Here is a 22,421-nt window from a genome sequence, read left to right as displayed (position 1 = left end):
ACGGAACTGTCTATCTATATTAGCTAGTTCTTCTATATATATAGACCCTATGCTAAGCCTAGCACTGTCCTGGATCGATAGACTCGACCATCGATCCTATCGATACTATCCCTTTTAGGATTAACTTTTCTGGATCGATCCTCGATCCCAATAATCCTGTTCTGATTAGTCCTTGCTCCTATACTAATGATTGGTCCGTGGTGCGCCCCGCGCCCCACCAAGTATCAAGCCGTGACACAGTGCTAACTAGGACGTAATTAGAGCGGTTAAGTTACAGTTACGTTAGGGTTTTAAGGTCTATATATACAAAGAAATTAAATAAGTAATAAATAATTCCGTAATATCTAATTTAAATTATATTCGTTAGTGTGACGAACCTCTATCCAGAACCTCTTAAAAGAATACTAGTGAAAGGCACTTCTAAATAATCCTAGTTCGGTACAGCTATACAATATACAACAATAGCTTATCTCAATCACAACAGTCTAGATACTAACGATTGTAACTTAAATTACATACTGCGGAACTGTCTATTTATACCAGCCAGTTCCTCCGTATATATAGACCTTGGGACCGTAGACTGTTGACTTACAGACGGTCCTCGGTCCACTCCTGATTGGCCGATACTGGACCGTGGACCGTGAGCCCCGCTCCATCGCCCTGTCCAGTCCTGATTGGTTCCTTGTAGCCTCACTGTCTTCCACAACCGTGACAAGATGATACTAAGCGGTGAAGAAATTATATATCTAGTTTAGCTCAGTTAGTAGATTCCAAACTACTATGTGTCACGGTTAAATTAATAGTAGGTTAGATAGTGTGCGGGGCGCGGAGCGCCCGCAGCCAATCATTAGGGAACTAATAAGATTGGGACCGGGGACCGCGGCGGGGATCACGGTCCACGGTCCAGAGCAGGCCAATAAGCAGAGGACTGAGGACCGTCTAGAAGTTAACGGTTTACGGTCCTCAAGTTTATGTATATAGATACGGAAGAACTAAATAGGTATTCAGATAGTTCCGCAATATATAATATCAGTTGTATTCGTAAGTATTTTACCTATTATAATTATAATAAGCCATTATAATTATAATACGCTATTATCATGTACTATTTAATTATACCGAACCAGGATTTTTGAAAAGCGGCTTTCACCATTATCCCTCTTAGAGGTTTCTAAATAGGGGTTCGTTATATATTATATATTCTGTTCAACTTTATTACAAATAAATTAAAATCTACCTTACTATTACTATGGCCCATTAAGAAGATATTCCCATAAATAACGTCCTAGTTAGACTATTTACAATAGGATATATTACCGTATCGGATATTCTCAACTTCGAGTAGCTCGTCGTATGTATTAAGAGCTCGAGAGCCGGACTTAATAAGTAAAATATTAAATTATCGCAATATACCCTCGTCTTAAGTAGTAACTAAGTTCCCGGTACCGGAGTATTATAACGGTGGAAAAGAGAAACTTAAAAGGTTTTTATTTTAATTTAGGATATATTTTCGTTACTATCTAAAAATATTTACTCCGGAAGAGTTGAAAGTATTCTTGATAATCATCTAATTTAAGAATAAAGTTTTTATATAGTTCAAAGTTATTTTAATCTATTGTTATAAATATCCGGCCGCGAAACGTAAAAATTTCATAGTTTAATATTTCCCAAGTAATGTAAAGTTCGAAGTTGGATTTAAGAAAGTATTTGGGAAGTATAATATAGTAAGGTATACATAAGAAATGTTCGCGAGTCTATATTCAAGATACTTAATAACCGATTATACAGTTATATTCGAAATCATTAATTTATGTAGCGAAATGAACGATAAAGAGTGCATAGAATTTTTTACAACTGTTTTCAAGCAAAAACAGAGGATAATTTAGAGAAAAAAATTAAGACCCGACACCATTCTTAAGTATATTATATTGACGAATTGCAGTTTTGGCGTCGCACAGGAAAAGAGAATTTGAGGTTATTACGGTAATCACCGTGTTAGTTATAAATGTAAATACTAATATTTAATCTTAATATTACATATAGAAAGCTCGTAAAGGTTATCGTTGGTTAATAATGAAAATTATAGGGCCGAGGTTAAGATAGGAATAGTTTTAAGTATCTTAATCATAGTAAAACATAATACTTTAAAACAATATTGGGTGTTTAGGTAATGTAAATAAATAAGAAAGGTTACTTTAATAATTATATTATCAAAGTAAAGATTTCAAAAAGTGTAATTATGGGTTATAAGGAAGAAAAAGTAGTAAGCTTCAACAAAATGCCTATTAGTTTATATTTTACAAGGAATAGTAATTTTAAAAGTTAGAAGAAACTTTAGAACAGTTTAAGGCGAAAAAATAAGAGGTGAATATATAGATCCGGGAATTATAAGAATATTTAATTTGAACGGTTGTAGAAATTTTAAAGTATACTAACCCTATAGTACTCATAGAATTTGTATAGAAAAGTATGTTAAAAGGAAAATTTAGTTAGTATGAAAATAAAGGATTATAATAAGTTTACGGGAATGAATATTTTATATTTAAAAGTTAAAAAGTGATTATACAAAAATAAAAAGCTCGTTAGTAGAAAATTCGCGCTTTGGCTTAACGAAAATACGGCATAGTTATACTTTACATATTTCAAAATCAAAAAGGTTTATTTTTTTTAATATATTATATAAAGATCTATAGGGTAATATTAAAGGATAGCTTTTACAATTCTCATTCATTTAGAATAAAAATAAGGATCGAAGTTTTAGATTGAGTATTAGAATAATTGTTGAATAGTAATCACCGTAAAACAATTAAACAATTATCTTCATAGAGATTATAGAGTTAAATTACACCAAAAATTATCCTTTGAGTTATATAATAAATCTAGGAAACAGATAACCATATAGAAACCATTGAATATGAAATAGTACAGACGTTTAAATTATATTTTACCTACAAATAAAAGTAAGAAAGTATTATGACGTTTAGGTTAAAGTAAAAGCTAGAATTACGACGTAAAAAGGGAAATATAATAAAAAAAAAGACAATATTGTATGAAAAATAGGAAGTATAAAACTGTTGAACGGTAATAATTAATTAAATCAATTAAATCGTGTAATAAGTTAACTCAAAATCAGAGAATACTTCTAAAGCCTAATAAAACTTAGGAAATAATCTACGGTCCTTCGCGGGGGTCGTTATTTTTGAAGAAATATAAACAATACCGTTAAAAGTATGAGCGTAAGGTGAAAGTAAAGAATAATGATTGTATATTAAGTAACGATATTACTATTATTCAAATACATTAAGAAAACTGTAAGCTGTAGTATCAGTAAATAGTAGTGCAGAAACAAGTTTAATTACGTTATAATTAATATATCAAGTTAACATACAATAGAAGAAAAACAAGGAAATAATTTATTATAAAAGAATTATTTTTAACTTAAAAAGTCTATAGAACAACGTTATTTTTAAGTATCATACTCGAAGGAACAATAACTTTGATTATAGTTCATATTAGAAATATAGGACCTTTTAAAAAATAATATTTAAGTATTCACAATGTGTAAACAGTAATTTGAATATCCATGAAAAGGATAGTAGTTATTTGTAGCCGAAAAAACTTTAAAAGTATTTAATTAACGATAGGAAATTAAATATACGTATAAAGTAAAGTATAGAAGAGGGATCTTGTATACTATCAACGTAAAAAACATAAAGAATCATAAAACATTTTACCGATATAAATTGTAAGTTTGAAAAAGAATGTGAATAATCTTTCTAATCATATCGGAAGTAAATGAATTCATTTATCATAAACATATAAATAATCGTAAGAACATAGCACTACCGGTAAATTAATGAAGGGATTTCATTGTTGCGGTTAAATATTTTTAGGCATTTTTAAGAAAGAACCGTAAAACTATAGAATTGGGTTAACAGAGGAAGTTAAATCACGGTTATTTAATGTTCATGTGATTAACGATAAATAAGGTAAAGATTTATAAAAATACTTAAGCAAAAATTTACAAAAGATTTTTTTTGAGAATCTATATTACTAATAAATTACCTTTTTTTGCTTCGATTAAAAAAGATTGAGCCTTACAACTATATATACTACCGTTAGCTAAACAGTGATACTGTAACAACACAATTATTAAGCTCTATCAATGCTTAGGCTACGGAATTAATTAGTTAAAAGGAAATAATTTATATATATTACTCAGGTACACTTATATATTAATCAAAGAAAAAAATAAAGTAAAGAATAGCATTTTGTATACCTTACACTTATTCGAGTATCTGGCAACATTATTTGATTAAACAATAATACATCATTCTAATAATATTTCTAATTATTTATATGCACTAAAAGCATATAATTAATATGTACGAAAAATACTTAACGCGCTACAGAAAGCCGGACTTTTAATAAATAGTTAAAAACCGAACTTAGTATATAGAAAATAGTATATTTAAACTGTTTAATATTATTAAATGAAGTTTGTAACACATTTAAGAAAATTATAGTAAATAAAGACCCATCTAGGTTATAACTATAGATATAATTAAACTTTTCTTCGAAATTTTTTTAATGGATATTTATCTGGAGGTGCGTAATATTACGCGTTTATTTAGTTATGTACAAAAGGAATGCGGCAAAAAAAAAAAAAAAAAAAAAAAAGTAAATATTCTGGAATTCAAAAGATACTATTTTAAAGGATCCGGTATTCACATTATTAAAATTTACTTGACTATTCGAAGTCGATGCGGATATCTTAGACTATATATTTGGAAGAAAATTAAATTAGCGGGACGAAAATAGGAAATTGTATTTTGTAACTCTCTTTTCAAGAAATAAAACCAAATACGTTAAGATTAGTTGACTTATAATGGAAAACTATTTTCTATTATTGAAGTATTGAAAGAATAAAGGTTATATCTTAATAATACTAATCACGAAGTACAGGTCTATACGGACTATTAAAATCTATAGTACTTTATTATCAAGAAAGTCTTTAATGTTAACTAAATTGAATAATTAAATTTTGTATTAAAAATAAGCTTTTAAAATTAATTGTAGAAAGGATCACAAAGTATTAGGGTAAATGTACTTAACTAGCAAGCCGATTATTAAGAAAAGTATAGTTATAAAGTTACTAATACTATTAAAAAAACGCCGGAAGGTAGTTTAAATATTTGCTTTAATTATGAAAAAAATATTATAATATGTATTACAGAATAATAATAATTAGAAAAAAGTTAAAGCCGTAAAGTAATTTAATGGATAGTCGAGAATAATTTTACTATGGAAATCCGGTTAATAGCATGTTCGGTACTGAGACGGTATTAATAAAGCAGTTTACAAATTAACTTTCGGAAAGTATATAAGTATTACTAAAACTATAAAAGCAATTAAGTAGTATCATAATTAATTAAAGATTAAACAAAATATTAGAGAGGTTATTGAATTATGCAAAAAATAGGAGAAAATGAAGCTTTAAAAATATAAGTTTTCAATATTCTTAAAGTTATTATCAATAATCAGACAGTTATAGAATTTAGCTATGGTTAACTTTATTCGTAAATTATTAAAGTTTCGGGACATGGCAACCGGCGTTAAGTATAACAATAAATTAATAATAATATATAAGCCTCGTAAATGGATATACTTTTGACTATAGAAAGAAACCTAAATAGCGGAATGATTAGTAAATATAATAACACGGTATATGATATTATTATATAGTTAACCGAAAAGGCTTCTTAAAAATTGCCATACTAAGTCTATGAACTTGGAAACCGAGGAATAAACGGCACGGCTCACTTAAATCGTAAAATGATATCAATAAGATTATGCTATTTTCGAGTAAAATGATTTGGTTAAATACTACTTGTAGCGTAACTAATTCATAATATATTCTTAATGACAATAATTAAAATTATCCCTTTTTTCGCGAATTATAAATAGGAAGTAAATTTACGTTCGGGACTCAAAGTAAAAGTTCTAAAAATTATAGCTAAAGTCCTTGAATTATATGTACTTTATAATAGATTTAAAGCAGAATTGGACCTTATAAAAGAAAAAGTATACAAGTATTCTAGCTTTGAAAGGCTCAAAGGACTTTACCTCAAAAAGAGAGATATAATATTCTTTTTTATGTATAATTTGTGTATTGAAAACCCCAAAAAAAAGAATTAATTATAAAGGAGTAAGGTTATTTAAGATTAAAAGATGATATTGGAGATACTCTACGAGTTAGAGTTACTAAATGTAATACGGATACGGCTATAGATATTTTATATGTTACCTTTCAAATCTGTATCATTCGTAAGGTTATTTTTAAAAATAGGGAAAACCCAAAAAGAGAAGTATAATATAAAGAAAATATCAAACTTATATATTAACGAAGCTAACTAAAGTATTTAATTAATAATGTGAACTATTTACTTGTAATACTTCGTAAAATTCTGTAATGTATTTTAACTACCCTAAAAGGTTAGAAGAGTTTTACCGGTAGTACGTGGATCGGTTAAAAAGAAAAGCTCAGGGTTTAGAGGGAAGTAGGAGGGTTAATCGAGGCTTAAGGAGGGATCTAGAGCGAGAAGATTCTACGGGGTAGTCTCTCGGGCGGTAGCCGGCCGCGAGGAGATTCTAAAAGAAGGCTTAGATAAGGCGGTTGTAGCGGACTATGCTATTTAAGCATCTTTTTCCTATATACTATACACGAATAATTGCTGTTTGCTGATACGGAGGAAACGACGTATTCATTTTACTGAGAGGAGTTTGGTAATTAATTATACAAGTTAGTTTTGGAGGTTTGACGAACCCCTATCTAGAGCCTCTGAAAGAGATACTGGTTTGGTACAGCTAAATAGTGTACAACAATGGCTTATCTCAATTAGAATAGTCTAGATACTAACGATTGTAACTTGTAATTACATACTACGGAACTATCTATCTATACCAGCTAGTTCCTCCGTATATATAGGCCTTAATCCTCTAAGTATCCCGTACCAGGATTTATTTCCTAGTCCCTAGATCCCTCGGATCTACCTTTTATCTTTTAGATCCTTAAATTTAACTCTAAACTTCTAGATCTACGAATCTATCTCCCGAATCCTAGATCCCCTAGCCCGTGTTATTTTCTGTTCTATAGGCCCTATTGATCCGTCGCTCTAGTCTTATTGGTTTTAGCGACCCCGCTCTTTAGAACGGTAATATAATATTCTTTTTTTGAGCCGAAATTCTTACGGCTTAGTTTCCTTTTCCGTTATTAATTACGGCAAGTTCTTTTCCTTCCCTTTATCCTTTACTATATTTTTAACTTAATATTTAAACGTTTAAAAATGACTTATTCTAGAATTATCTATCCTAACGGCTTACTTAATATTGTTTTATGTAACTCTATTACTATAATTTTCTCCTATACTTATTATAAACGCTACTTACTTTTTTACGAGCTTTCCTTTCATAATTCCTCTCGCTATTCTTCTTATATCTCTTTTAACTAGTCTTTTCATTAGGCCGGTAGTATATCCGCCTCTAGCCTCTATAAATTCGTTATTTACTATAACCGTTTTAAATCCAATATTGAAATGGTGAGAAAACACACAAACCAACCACAACACCACAAATATACCCTCAACAGGGCCTCTGAATGGACACACCTGCGTGACAGTGGCTCGCTCGCAGGCCGCACTCCACGTAGGACAAAGAAAAGACTCTATGGGCTCGCAGACCACATAATAAGCACCTGATCGGCCTGATCAGAGGGCCAGAATTGCCTGCACGCGTGCAAGGCACAAAAATATGAAGAAATAAAAGTCGATGTCCTGTCTAAAATAGAATGTCCGAAGCAAACCGCTTATATACATGACCCCTGAACCCCCGAATCCTCCGAGAGCCCCACTTCCTTACTCAAACCCTCAGGCCTGTGGCCGCACCCCAAACCAATATAGAAAAGGTAAAAGCTAAATTATTAACTTCGATAACGAAGGTCGCTCATTTATGTAAATAAAAAACCTTTTAGCTTAATTAAATAGCTCATAGCCGTCTCCCGTAAGCTTAATAGCGTACAAAAGTTAAAAAGAGTTAAGCGTTAAAAGTAGTTTACTCGTTCCGCTTCCCCGCGGGACCGTTCCGTAGCGGAATTCTCCGCTACCGTCCTATCCGACTTCTCCTTTCTAAATCCTTCCTTGGGCCTCGACTAGCCTTCTGACCTTTCTCTAGACCTTAATATAGCCTGTCCTTTCTTCCTAACCGCGTAAGATACTACTAATAATATTTATTCCCTTCCCGAAATAACTAAAACGTATAGTACAAATCATATTTAAATCTCCATATATCTTATAACCTTATAGTATAATATATAGTACGTCGGTTATTACGTCGAAAGTATAGATTCGATTCCCGTTAAGGTTCTTCCGTATTTAGATTTACAAATATATCTCCTTTAACCTAGGAAAAGTTTTTTTTTGGTTTTCCGTAGATAGTACGTCCTCGACTCTTTGTTACGGTAATAGAGGGGTATAGTATAATTAGGCCTCGATTCCCTCGAAGCTACCAACTTTATAGTATAATACGTAATACATTAATTATTATATCGAAAATATAGGTTCGACTTTTACTTAAGTTTTCTAATATATAGGTTAATAAATATAGTTATAAGCTTATATATTACTTTTACTTACTTAGATTTTGGTTAGTTTAAGTATTACTGGTAAAAGCTTTTTTATTTATTTAAATAGCTAAAGTTTAATTTCAATTCTCACATAATATATATAACCGAATATCTTAATTAATGAATTAAATATTTTTATTAACCTTTATTAAACCGTAAATTTTAATTTGTTTTATATTATATTTTTCTTCTTTGTTTTCCGCTACCTCCTTCATATTAGCTTTACTTATTAATAGTACGGGTTTTAAAAGTAAAAGATAATAAGTATATAACCGTGAACGTATTATACTTAATAATTTTAATTCAAATACCGTTTTTAATATTTTCTTTTTAACTTTCTATAAACCTACAGGCCTATAGTTTAGTTTTTTACTAGGTCTCCTAATACATAAATTATATATAAAAAGGAATACTCTATCCCTTCTCTTAGATTAAAATTCCTAATATCTTTTAGTATTATAGTATTTCTATACCCTTTCTTTTAGAATTTCAATTTTTTTAAATATATTATGAAGTATATATAATTTATTTACTCTAACCTCAGCCCTAAATACGTTTACGTTTAGTGTTTACCGTATAAATTTTTAGGGTTTATAAATTTTTATTAATTATTTATTCGGGGGTACATAAATATCGTACCGTTATTTAATTACTTAACTAAAAAGGACGTACAGTTTTAGTAAAAGTAAGAAGACGAGTAGGCCTTTTAGGAACTAAAAGAAACTATTTCAAAAAACCCGGTACTTAAATTATTAGATCCTAATCGACTATTTAAACTCAAGGTTAATATATTAGATTACGCAATCGGTGGATAATTAGATTAGCGAGACGACGACGGAAAGCTATACCTGGTAGCCTTTATTTCAAAGAAACTAAAAGGGGTATATTAAAACTATTTAATCTATAATGAAAAGCTACTTATTATTATTGAAGCGTTTGAAAAATAAAGATTATACTTTAATAATATTAATTATAAAATTCAAGTTTATACGGATTATAGAAATCAATAATATTTTATTATTACAAAAGTCTTTAACGTATAGGAAACACGATGGTTGAAGTTTCTTTCGGAATTTAATTCCTAAATTCATTTTAAAAGGGTTAGGAAAATATTAAGGTGAATATATTTAACTGGCAAGCCGACTATTATAAAAATATTCTTAGGGAATTACTACTAATATTTAATGAGACGCTAGATAGTACTTTTGAATATCTATTTTAACCGTAAATAAAGTATTATATAATATATTATAGGTAAACTACTTTTAATAAGTATTAAAAAAGTTTCAATAATTGTATTACGGAATAATATTAGTAAAAAAATTTAAAGCTATAAAATACTTAAAAAGATAATTATGAAAAACTATAGTATAAGTATCGATTATATATGGAATTAGACAATAGGACGGTATAGTACTAGAAATTCATAGACCGAAGTTCAGAATATATATAGTTATTATGATATTATAGAAAGAATTAAATAATATTTTAATTAATGAAAGATTAAGAATAGTATTAAATAGTTATATTATTATACTATACGTAGAAAATAATAAAGGTTATGAGGTATAAATTCTATAGATTTCTAAACCTATTCTTAATAGCGGAACCACTATAGAGTTTAATAACGATAAATTTTATTATTATATTACGAAAGTTAAAAAGTATAGTAGCAGGTGTTAAATATAATAATATATAAGTGGTAATCGATAGGCTTATAAAATAAATATTTCTTTTACTTTATAAAGAATTTTAATAGGTAAAGTAATTAACGGATAGAATATTACGGTATATTATAGTAATATATAGAGAACTAAAGGAGTTTATTGCGGATCGCGATATTAACTTCGTATCGAAGTTTTAAAGAGCGTTGATAACGAGTCTAGAGGTAATAAATAAAGCGTTTTCGGCCTACTATCCTTCAATAAAAGGTTAAACGGAACGGCTTGATTAAATTATAGAATAATACTTATGAAACTGTTTTAGTAATAAAGAAAATATTTAATTAAAACTATTATTTACGATATAGTTAATATATAATATATTATTAATAAAGATAAATAAAGCTACATTATTCTTTATAAACTTTAAATATAAAGTAAACTTAATATTTATTTATATTTACGGTGTAGGCTAGTTATTAGATACTGTAACTTTCTTAAATTCTATATGAACCTCTCCTAGCAATATTAAAAATCCTAAATATACTATTTTGATAAGTAGAATTCACTTTTTTCTTTATTAACCGAAAGTCCAGTTCCGTATAGCGTATCAAATATCACTGATATATATTGCTTATATTTCTCTAAAATATAAAAATAAATAAAAACGTTATCGAAATAATATATTATTATTTTATTAAAGCATTTCCGGATTGTCTAATTAGAAAGAAATTAAAACGTTACGGGTATATCAAGTAACCCGAATAATATTACGAGGCACTCAAAATAACTACAGCATATATAAAACGCTACTTTCCATTTATCTCTTTCTTTAATCCATATATAAACGTACTAAATAAATATATTTAAATATATAAAGTATCGCGCCGTAACTTAAATATTAACGGTAAAGGTGATTGTGTTTTACTGTTTTATTATTCAATTAACGGAAATCTATATATAATCGTAAATTACTATCCTTTTTCGGTATAAAGAATATAGCGTATCTTACTAACGATATGAATTCGTTAATATATTCTTTTTTACATTCTTATTTGAATCCTTTCGTAGTTCCTTACTTTACTTCTTATTAATATAATAACTTTAAATAGCCATAACTTAATTCTTTCTTTTAATTTAATTTTATAGCCCTACGGTCTTCGCTTCAAAAATCCCGTTAAATACTTAGCTATAAAGGTTAGATATATTCAATATTTTACCGGTATTACTTTTTTCTCGCCTGTCTCTATAATATTATAATAAACGTATTTATTAGCCTACGATAGATATCTCTACTAACGTTATTAACCTTACTTCTTCGCATTTACCGCCTATATTAATAGAATATATCATTATGTTTAAGCTCCTTACGGTAGTATTGTAGACGGTACTTATTTTATACTTTACTTTATACATATTTCTAATATTCCATCGTTAATTAAATACTTTTAAAATTCTTTTAATCGTAAATAACTACGATCCCTCTAATCGACATTTACATTATAATCTTTATAGTACAGTTACTCTAGGATTATATTATTCGAAAGTTCAATATTTATAATATCAAATATAATTCAAGGTTGTTTTTTCGACTATAATATTTGAAAGTAGTATTTCTCTAAAAACCTTTTATATTAAACATAGTCTTTCTATAACGATCTATGCCTTTTTTCATAGTATTTTAGCCTAGTGCACGAACTATAACGAAATTAAATTCGTTTCCGTACCTTTATTTATTAGTACAACCGCTTAAATATTTTTTTAAATATACTATAACGCAGAAACATCTATTTTTTTCACCTTCTTCCTATATAGTAACGACCTCGTTAACGAATATCAAATTGTTATTTTATACTTTTACTTTTTGCCGATACTTTCGAAAACACCGCTTATAATTCGTTAAAGGTTACCGGTCCCCGCGAAAGGCCGTAAATCTTTTTTTAAATAGATATATTATTTAAAATCGCCCTTTACACTAAGTTATTTAATAATATACATTTCTTTAATTGTTTTTATTTAATTTCTTTCTATATTTCATTTTTTATTTCTTTAATATTCTATTAAATATATTTCTAATAGTACTTTCATCATTTAACCGATAATTTAGGTTCCGTAGTTTAAAAATAATATTTAACCTTTGACTGCAAATATATTGCGTAGTTTAGCCTTAAGTACTATAATAGTATTATTCCCTGCCCCAAAACTTTATTATTAAATATATACCTTTCGTCTATATACCCGAAGTAATATTCCGCCTCCCTAGGCATAAACTAGATTACTTATAGACTATCTTTTAATTAAATTAGCCTTTAATTTTTTGTATAAAAAGTAATGGTCTAGTTTTTCATTAGTTTTTCTTTCCTACTTTACTATTATCCTTTTAATTAGCTATAACTTACCTTCCTTATTTGCTTTACGTACCAGCTAGTAGCTATATAGCGACTTACTTTAATAGTACTTTATATATTAATATATAATATCCTAGAACCAAAGTACCCTCCGGTACTCCGGATATTTATAATAAAGTTATACCGTACAGATATAAATAAAATTTTTAGTTACTTTACGATTTTAATACTAACGACCTTCTTATCCTTTTAAAAATTTTCTTAATTTTTATATACGAAACTTTAGAAACTATAGTTTTTACAAAGTAATAATTTTATATTTACTATATTACTTCTTTAGTATCGTTTACAGGGTAAATCCTTTTTTTTACGTAAGGTTACTATCTTTAGTAGTTTCCGTAATGATTTCTATAGTAACTCGTACTGATTAATCCTATAGTATTTATATTTAAAAATCTCCTTCTTTATACTCCGCCTTTAGCCTTTTTATTACTTTCCGTAATTCCCAAAACTCTATTTCCTTTAATTCGGTATATTAATTAAAGTTTTTCTTAAAGCTTACCGCTTCGCTTTATTAATACCTGTTGAAGTAGGTGCTATTGAGGCCTGTAAATATAGGCTCAAATAGCTATCGGCGCAGTACACTGAGAGCGAAGAAGACTTTGACTGCAGCATTCGACAGTTGCCGTGGCACTGAAGGAAGGAGGATTACAGGGCGGCGCCCTGTAATATATAGAAGAGAATCACTGTAACATAGGCTTGTGAGGCACTGATGAGTGTGGTGAACTAGTATATTGATTGAACCTTATAGACTAAAAAATACCACAGTGGATAGGGTGTGAGGCAGAGGTCTTATAGGTCATCGGCCTCTTACTTGCTTCCCGAGGGTGATTCCGTTCCCGGGCCTGAACGCGCGTTTCCCGGGCCCGACCGCCCGCTAAGTGCGCTATCCAAATATAAGGTTACAGGCCACGTTGCCGCTACCGTTTGGCCACTGCAAGCCACGTTGCCGCTACCGTTTGACCACTGCAGGGCACCGGCCTTAGCGCTCGGCCTTCCGGGACCTCGGATTGCTTCTGGAGGCCGAGCCTCGGCTCCGGTAACCGCAGTCCCTAAACACTGCTGATTCAAGCCATCGTATTGCCTCTGAGGCCCTGTAATATACAGGGCTCAGATACACTGTAAAATCCACAAACAAAAGCTGTATTTTAACAATACCCAATAGATTCAACTTTCTTAACCCTTAGTTTTTTTAATATAATAATTAACACGATTTCCTTATTCCATCAAGTACCTTACTTTACTATAATTAAAATACCTCAAGCTGCCTTTACTCTAGCTTTTACTTTATAGCTTTTAGTACTATATAGTATTAACGTTTATCGGTCCTGAATATATAATATTAAAGTGATTAATATTAAAGTATCTCTGTTTACGTTTATTTTTAAAACGGTTATTACTAAAGTATCCTTTATTACTATTAATATAGTAACCCCGACTATTACCTTTTTTCTTCGTATAACTTTAGAATTACCGATCATTAATCTAAATCCCTATAGTAATATTTTTATTAATAGTATCGGGCCTCGACTTTTTATATAGTTCATTCTTTACTTTTTCCTTAAAGTTATTATAAAACAGTTATATTAACCCTTTATTATTAATAATATTATATAGATTATTAATTCTTAATGGAGCTACGTAATTAGCCGTTAAATACGTTTAACGTAAGCTTACGAACCTTTCTCATACGTACCTTACTTTATCGTACTTCCTAAATACTTTCTTAAATTTAATTTCGAAAATATAATAATTCGCGAAGTATTCTATAGCAATTTTCTTTTAGTTTTCTAACCTTATAATAATTATCGAGATAGGCTTAAATTACGCGAAAGCCCTATGCTTAAGTTTAGTAGCCGCGAAAATTACTTTCGACTCTTGATGAATAAATTAATTTAAATACTAATAAAAATAAATTTTAAGCTAGATTAAAAACCCTTTAAGCTTTACTTTTCTTCCTCTATAATACTTTAGTACCGGAAACTTAGCGATCGACTTAAATACAATCGAAATAACAAAAATCTAATCCCGGGTTTATTAAACTTCGTTCTTAAATTCTTTAAAACACTTAATACCTTATTTTACGATAGCAAGCATAAATCTAATACTAATAAAGTTACTTAAACTAAGCAGGACGCCTCCTATCCAAACGTTTTTAGATCCGGCTATAGTAGTGAAAAAACGCTTTTAACTTATAATAGAATTAAGGTAAATATATAACATATAACGAACCTTTATTTAGAACCTTTAAAAGGGATATTAGTTCAAAGTACTTTTAATTAATCCTAGTTGAGCATAACTAAATAATATATAATAAACAATTTATTTAATTACAATAATTGAAATACTAACGATTAAAACTTATAACTATTATATACTACGGAACTATTTATCTATACTAGCTAGTTCCTCCGTATATATATAGGCTTTAATCTTCCAGGTACCCCGTACCTGGATCTAGCTCCTAGTCTCTAGATCCCTCGGATCAAGCTTTTATCCTCTAGATCCACGGATCTAATCTCCTGAGTCCTAGATCCCCTGGCCCGTATTATTTCCTGTCCCACAGGCCCCACTTATCCGTCGCTCCAGTCCCATTGGTCCTAGCGACCCCGTACTTCCGAACCGTAATATTAAGCTATACTCACTTTTTAATTACTACCCTAAGGTTAAAATATACTAAAATAAATAATTTAAATGTTATTAAAGGTAAAATGTTAAAATATATTTATCTATTAATATTTATTCACTAATTAGTTAAAATCAGCATTTCAAAAGCTAAAATAGTATAGTTTTTACATAATATAAGTTACGTAGTTTTTATAATATAGTAAAAATAAGTATAGTTTTCAGTATAACGCAGTATTTAATATACCGGAGGTTTTTTTTTCATGATAAATAGTAGGTTTTTTTCAATACTTGATAGGGAGTGATGTTATATTGATATTAAATTCCTTTAATACTATGGTACTGGTTCATTATATTCACTAGTTCTTAGAATGTTCATGAAATAGTTTATTTCTATATTTTATTATTTAAAGTCATTTTAGCACGTTATTATTAGCGTTTACTTTATTATTTCTATAGTAGCTAAAGCTATTGTATCCCTCCTTTATAATACGCTTCAGCGGCTTTTTTTAAATGGTTTTCTTAACAGTAGTAAAAAAAATTTGATTGTATAAAACTAATGAACTAATCAACATTTAAGTTCTTAAAAAGAAAAATTCAAGTAATATACTTTAAATTAATTAATAAATATAAAAGGTATATACTAAAAATAAAGGAGAGTATAGTATTTGAAAAGAAAATATAGAAAAGAAACAAGAAGTATTATATATATTATTTACGGATAAGTTAACAGTGAAGAAGTCAATGTGTCACGGCTTGACACTTGGTGGGGCGCGGGGCGCACCACGGACCAATCATTAGTACAGGAGCAAAGACCAATCAGAACAGGATCAATGGGATCGAGGATCGATCCAGAAGAGTCAACCCCAAAAGGGACAGTATCGATAGGATCGAAGGTCGAGTCTATCGATCCAGGACAGTGCCAGGCTTGGCATAGGGTCTATATATACGGAGGAACTGGCTGGCATAGATAGACAGTTCCGCAGTATGCAATTCAAGCTTGTATTCACGGTATCTTGTGTTTACATTGAGACATCTTGTTGTGCACTGTTTAGCTGCACCGAACCAATTATCAGAAGTTACTTTCAACCCATGACCCTTTCAGAGGTTCTGTACAGGGGTTCGTCACACAATGGCAACATCATAAATAGTAAATAGTATTACAGGTTTTGATAGGTTAAGTTGTGTATTATATTATATAAATCTATGAGCTTCATTTTAACTTTTATTCATTATAATATTTTTAGATTTATCAATTTACAAATCTACCAAAAACTCCATAGACTTATGCTATAATAATTACCTTTAATATATTTTAATATAATAACTTCATGATTTATACTCTTTTAGTACCTAATTACTATTAAATATTATTTTCGAAGTTTTCTTTGCTTTTAAAATATTATACTGACTACCATGTAAGCATAGATTCTATAGCCTTTCATAGTATCTTCGTTAATGATAAATATCTTCCCTACATTTATGATTAACAGGTTTTGTAATAAATAAAACTAAAATAAAGATTTTATCGCCCTTTAGGGTTTTAATGAATCTCTAAAGTTATTTTTCTTTTGAGATAAAATATTAATTCAATATATTAGATGAAATAAAGTTTATAGGGTATATAATATTATTGTTTCACTATCATGAAATATTCGTCATTAAACAAACTACTACTGTTTTATTACTACAAAATATTCGCCTTAATGCGCAGCTTTTCAGTACTTCGGTTTACTATAGATGTTTAAACTTCACTTTAGTTAGTATAGTCTCTAAAACCCTATTACTATTATCAAATTTAGATCATAATATTATCCTACAAGCTCTATGATCTATAGAGCTTAAATGTACTAACAAGTCTACAAATAAATAATAAAAAAAGATTTATCTATCACAAAACTGTAATTTTATTTGTTAATACTTTATTATACAAAATTTATATTTACATTTATTATATTATAGAAATCAAATTATATTTTATCAGTTCTAATAATTCATTATTAATTATTTGTCAACTACTTTTATAGTAAATAATTTTACAAAGAAAATATAGTACTATAATATTATATATATAAAAAATGTGCCATAGTATATGGTTAGCAACAGTAATAATAAACTTTATCTACTAATAAAATAGTCAAATTAATGCGAGTACCAAAGAGCTAAGATAGCCCTAAATAATAGCTTAACAAAGCCGTAAATAATAGCGCTATAACTCCTTAAAAAAGTACTATATGAAAAACCCAATTTTCTATTGTATAAAAAGTTGGTCAGTATAATAAATTCTTAAAGTATTATGCAAGAAAATATAATAATAAACATTGCTTTACTATTTATTCTATTCAGAATTTCTTTTCTCTATTTGTAGAGACCTAGTTAGTTAGGTCTAGACGGGTAGTAGACCTTTTAATAAGAGTTATAATAAAGAGGTCTAGAATTATAAAATACTTATACGTTAATTTCTTTTCAATGTTTTCGTTATCTTTAACTAGTAATAAGTTTTTTCGGTTAATTTTATATTATAGCGGTACTAGTTTTCTTTAATGAAAGAAATAAATCTTATATTTAATTTATTTTTTTATTTATGTGAAATCTTTAAATTATATGATAATATGTGACGAACCCCTACCCAGAACCTCTGAAAGGGATACTGGTTGAAGGCACTTCTGAACAATCCTGGTTCGGTACAGCTAAACAGTGTACAACAATAGCTTGTCTCTATCACAATAGTCTGAATATCAACGATTGTGGCTTATATTGCATACTGCGGAACTGTCTATCTACACCAGCCAGTTCCTCCGTATATATAGACCTCTATCCTCCAGGTACCTCCGTATCTGGCTCACCACGCTCACCAGTGAGCCAGGTAAGCCGGCTCACTTCTGCCAAGAGTGAGCGCCCCACTGTCCTGCAGGTCCGTCGTTTCCTTCTACCTGATTGGCCACCACGGCCGGCTGCAGTCTCCATCCTGCCTTACCATATGGTTGGTCTGTGACATAATATTAATAAATGTTTTATAATATATTTTCTATTTAATTATTGATTTAAAGCCAAAATATATTAAGATTATACATCCGAATTCCATGAAAAGTAAAAAGTTAAAATACATTGTAAGTATAAATATTTATTTGATAATTATTAATAACTGGTTGTTTCAGTTTAGCTAACAGGCAAGTTGGACAGTATGCGGAGCACGGGATGTACCTAGCCAATCGTTAAAGGAACCAATAGGAAGTGGAGCGCCTGGGAGCGCCAGAAGCAAGGTAATCCAAGTAATCCTAAGCTGACAGGAGTGATCCAGAATCACTTTTGGCACCGTGATCCATAGCGAGCCTACGCTGGAGGAAGTGATCTAGGACCACGCTTGGCATGGTGATCCAGGTGATCTACTAGTATATATATACACGGAGGAACTAGCTAGTGTTAGATAGACAGTTCCGCAGTATGCCTTAGATACAGCTTCTGTTTTAGCTTTTTATGTTACGCTCAAGTACTTTTTAGAAGGAAAAAAATTAATTATTTGTTATTTGAAATATATTAATAGAAATTAAGTAACTTGTAATATTTTATTAGTTTTTAACAAAGTAAAAATAGATTTTTTTAGTATATTTAAAGATACTAAAAATACTATTTATATAGAAGGCTTTATAAATCTCCTAGTTTATAGTTTAGTTTTTCATTGTAATATAGTAAATAAAGTTACTTTTAACGTATATTTTATATACCTATAGTTTCTTTTAACCTTTTTTTTTTAAAAAAAAAAAATTTGTTGTAAATAATTTTATTAACATTTTGATATTAAGACAATACTAATCCAAATCGACAATACAGAGGCCTGCGAAAAGCTCTCGGAAACTGAATTACAGTATATTTCTCCATCTAAACTGCAGAAGATTTAACCATTATCCTCTATCTCTAACGGTCTATGACTCCGACCGTAAGAATGTCTTGAACACCGGTGCATCTGTGCAGTCCTCCCACGGATAGCCGATCTTCTTGAGGAATGTTTCTAGTTCGCCAATCTCCTCGTTCGGGCAAACGATGCCTGTCAAAACCTGCCCAATATCACCACCGTGGTTTCTGTACTGGAACAGACTGATGTTGTATTTGACACGCAAGGTCTGTAGGAAGCGCTCAAGAGCACCGGGCCGTTCTGGGAATCGGAATGTGTACAGACGCTCGTTGGGCACACTAGAACGGCCACCAACCATGTATCGAATGTGACTCTTTGCTAACTCGTCGTTGGACAGATCGGTAATATCCATGGTGCCGGACTCCTTGATGCGGCTGATAACCGACTGCAGTTGCTGTGCGCGTTCATTACCAACGGCGGTTAATGAGATACCTAGGAGCACATTTGCTTCGGTTGGGCTGGCGTAACGATAGCTAAACTCGGTGACAGAGTGAGGCATGACTGCATTGATGAGTTCAGCGAAGGCTCCCGGGCTTTCTGGGATGCGGGCTGCAAGTAAAGCCTCTCTTCCCTCGCCGTACGTAGCACGGGCTGCAACAAAGCCCAAGCGGTCAAAGTTCATGTTTGCGCCGGATGTGATGGCCACGACAGACCGTGTAGGATCCGGGGTTGGATTGGCGGCCACCCACTTCTTCAGACCGGCAATGGCCAAGGCACCAGCTGGTTCAATGATAGACCTGGTATCCTCAAACATGTCCTTGATAGCGGCACAGGCCTCGTCTGTGGTTACCCGAACCATTTCGTCCACAACCTCCTGACAAATACGGAACGTTTCCTCGCCCGTAATCTTGACCGCGGCGCCATCGGCGAACAACCCAACATCCTTGAGAAGCACACGCTCCCCCTTGTCGAGAGACTGAGTCATCGCATCCGCGTCGTACGTTTCCACGCCAATGATCTTGACATGCGGTGCAATACGCTTGACGTACACACCAACGCCGGCGATCAGGCCGCCTCCACCCACGCAGCAGAAGATGGCATCAAGCTTCTGCAGGTTTGTTTGTGAGAGAATCTCCATGCCGATAGTTCCTTGGCCGGCAATAACATAAGGGTCGTCGAACGGGGGAATGTTTATCAGGCCATCCTGCTTTTCCCGCCGAGCACATTCCTCCTTGGCCTCGTCAAAGTCGGCGCCGTGAAGAACAACGTGTCCGCCCATTCTCGATACATTGAGATGCTTGATGCTTGGTGTGCCCTTGGGCATCACAATAGTGGCTGGGATTTTCAACCTGCGGGCCGAGTAAGCAACCCCCTGAGCATGATTGCCAGCGCTGCAACAAACGACACCCTTCCAGGACTCGGTAGCGTCGAGATGAGCCATCTTGTTGTACGCTCCTCTGAGTTTGAAACTGAATACCGGTTGCTCATCCTCGCGCTTCAACAGGACCTTGCGCTCCAGTCGGTTGCTCAGGCCAACAGCGTGCACCAAAGGAGTTTCTTTGCACACCTCTCTCACCCGCGGGTAGGAGGTGATGATAAGGCGAAGATACTGTACACGTAGGATAATAAGCTTCTCGATCAAAAACTAAGAATGGACTCGGGGTGACTCACATCTGGGTTACCATTCGGTAGCAGATACTCGTCTGGCACGACCTTTTTCACTTCATCTTTCTTGTCTTCAGCGGGGGGCGTTGGCTTTGCGCTGTACTCTGTCAGAGCGAAGCTGTTCAGCGACATGTTCCTGGGCAAACCCCCAGCACCAAGGCCGCCGTTGCCGTTGCGGAATGCGGTGGGCAGCTGTGGCACGCCATTGACCACATAGTCACCGTTAACATGGCCGGCCGTCTGCTCTGCCACACTCCCCTCATGACGAGGTGCATTCGAATTTGTGGAAGCCATTTCAGTATGACAGTCGTTGAAGTCGCAAGAAGACTGACGATGCACACACTCTCTGTTGGGAAGGCCCCGGTCTCGGCCGACTTTTGAAGGAAAGAAAGTTTTGGTGGATCCTGCAGGGCGTCTCTTGGCGGCCGGGGTTGGGATCCACACCGCCCGTTGCCCGCCGCCCAGGCGTGTGCCCGTTCAGATCCCCACCTTAGCTGGCGTCATGGAAATTCATTCATTCATGGGCGGGCCCGCATTGGAAACCAACCTCGAACGATTCCCCCAACGCCACCAATCATCACGACCCCCTTTTCCCAAGACCGCATTCGATCTTTCCTGGATCAGCGAGGCGGATCTCTACAATGCCGAACGGACCCCTCTCCAACCGACCCCTTCCCTCGTCATTTGACAGCAACGAGTGAGTCCCGACCACTACATATTACTTGCCATTGTTTCCTAAAGGAGCACCACTACTTACACGCGCCCCGCCACAGTGACTTTTACAATGAGAATGGCTTCCAAAAGGTCCTTCGCCGCCTGAAGGAGGAACCGCTCGTCCCAATCGGATGTCTCCTCACCGTTGCCGCCTTCACCAACGCCTACCGTGCCATGCGCCGCGGCGACCATGCAAAGGTGCAGAAGATGTTCCGTGCCCGTGTGGCCGCCCAGGCATTTACCGTTGTTGCCATGGTCGCTGGCGGCATGTACTACCAGGCCGACCGCCACAAGCAGAAGGAGCTTTGGAAGCTGCGGCAGCAAAAGGATGCCGAGGAGAAGCATCAGAAGTGGATCAGGGAGCTGGAAGCCCGCGATGCTGAGGAGAAGGCTCTCCAAGAACGGCTTGACAAGAGGCGGAAGAGGGCAGCTGAGCGCGCTGGTGGCACAGGCACCGAAAGTGTTGCTGCTCAGGCAAGGGCAGCCTTGAGAGAGTCCAAAGCTGGAAAAACCGAAACAGGCGAGTCCACCTCAACCGAGGCGAACCAGGCGGATGGAGGGGTGCTTGGCTCACTCGGTGGATGGTTTGGCGGATCCAAAAAGGCACCAGAAGACACAACACCGGCATTAGAGTCCAAGCCAGAAGACCCGAAGAACTAAGGGTGAAGTGGATGGCTGTAACGGCAGTTTACAGAGATCCAGGTTGCGATGTCGGTCAATGTAAGATATGTGAGATAAATGCACCTTCTCCATGAAGCTGTACTTTCTTGATAGTGATGAGGATGGTTTCTCGTCTTGATTCGTCTCATCTTGCA

The 22,421-nt window shown here is 32.9% G+C and overlaps 2 protein-coding genes across 2 annotated transcripts; one reads left to right on the top strand and one right to left on the bottom strand.

Moving 5' to 3' along the window:
- Window positions 1–19,073: 19,073 nt before the first annotated feature.
- On the bottom strand, window positions 19,074–21,578 carry ILV1 (threonine deaminase). The gene is made up of 2 exons (XM_062947790.1): window positions 20,899–21,578; window positions 19,074–20,857 (listed from the first exon to the last, which is right to left on the bottom strand). The coding sequence occupies exons 1-2, from the start codon at window positions 21,184–21,186 to the stop codon at window positions 19,298–19,300; spliced, it is 1,848 nt and encodes a 615-aa protein (XP_062799035.1). The 5' UTR covers window positions 21,187–21,578; the 3' UTR covers window positions 19,074–19,297.
- RCF1 (Respiratory supercomplex factor 1, mitochondrial) lies at window positions 21,059–22,266 on the top strand (the record flags this gene model as incomplete). The annotated part of the gene is made up of 2 exons (XM_062947789.1): window positions 21,059–21,589; window positions 21,666–22,266. Exons 1-2 carry the CDS (start codon window positions 21,534–21,536, stop codon window positions 22,264–22,266), a joined length of 657 nt encoding a protein of 218 aa, XP_062799034.1. The 5' UTR covers window positions 21,059–21,533.
- Between the last annotated feature and the right edge of the window lie 155 nt (window positions 22,267–22,421).

This window comes from Podospora pseudoanserina, chromosome 5 (assembly GCF_035222485.1).
Source record: "Podospora pseudoanserina strain CBS 124.78 chromosome 5, whole genome shotgun sequence".
Classification (NCBI taxonomy): domain Eukaryota; kingdom Fungi; phylum Ascomycota; class Sordariomycetes; order Sordariales; family Podosporaceae; genus Podospora; species Podospora pseudoanserina.
Note: the sequence above shows the minus strand (reverse complement) of the source record. Positions and strands in the feature narration are given on the sequence as shown.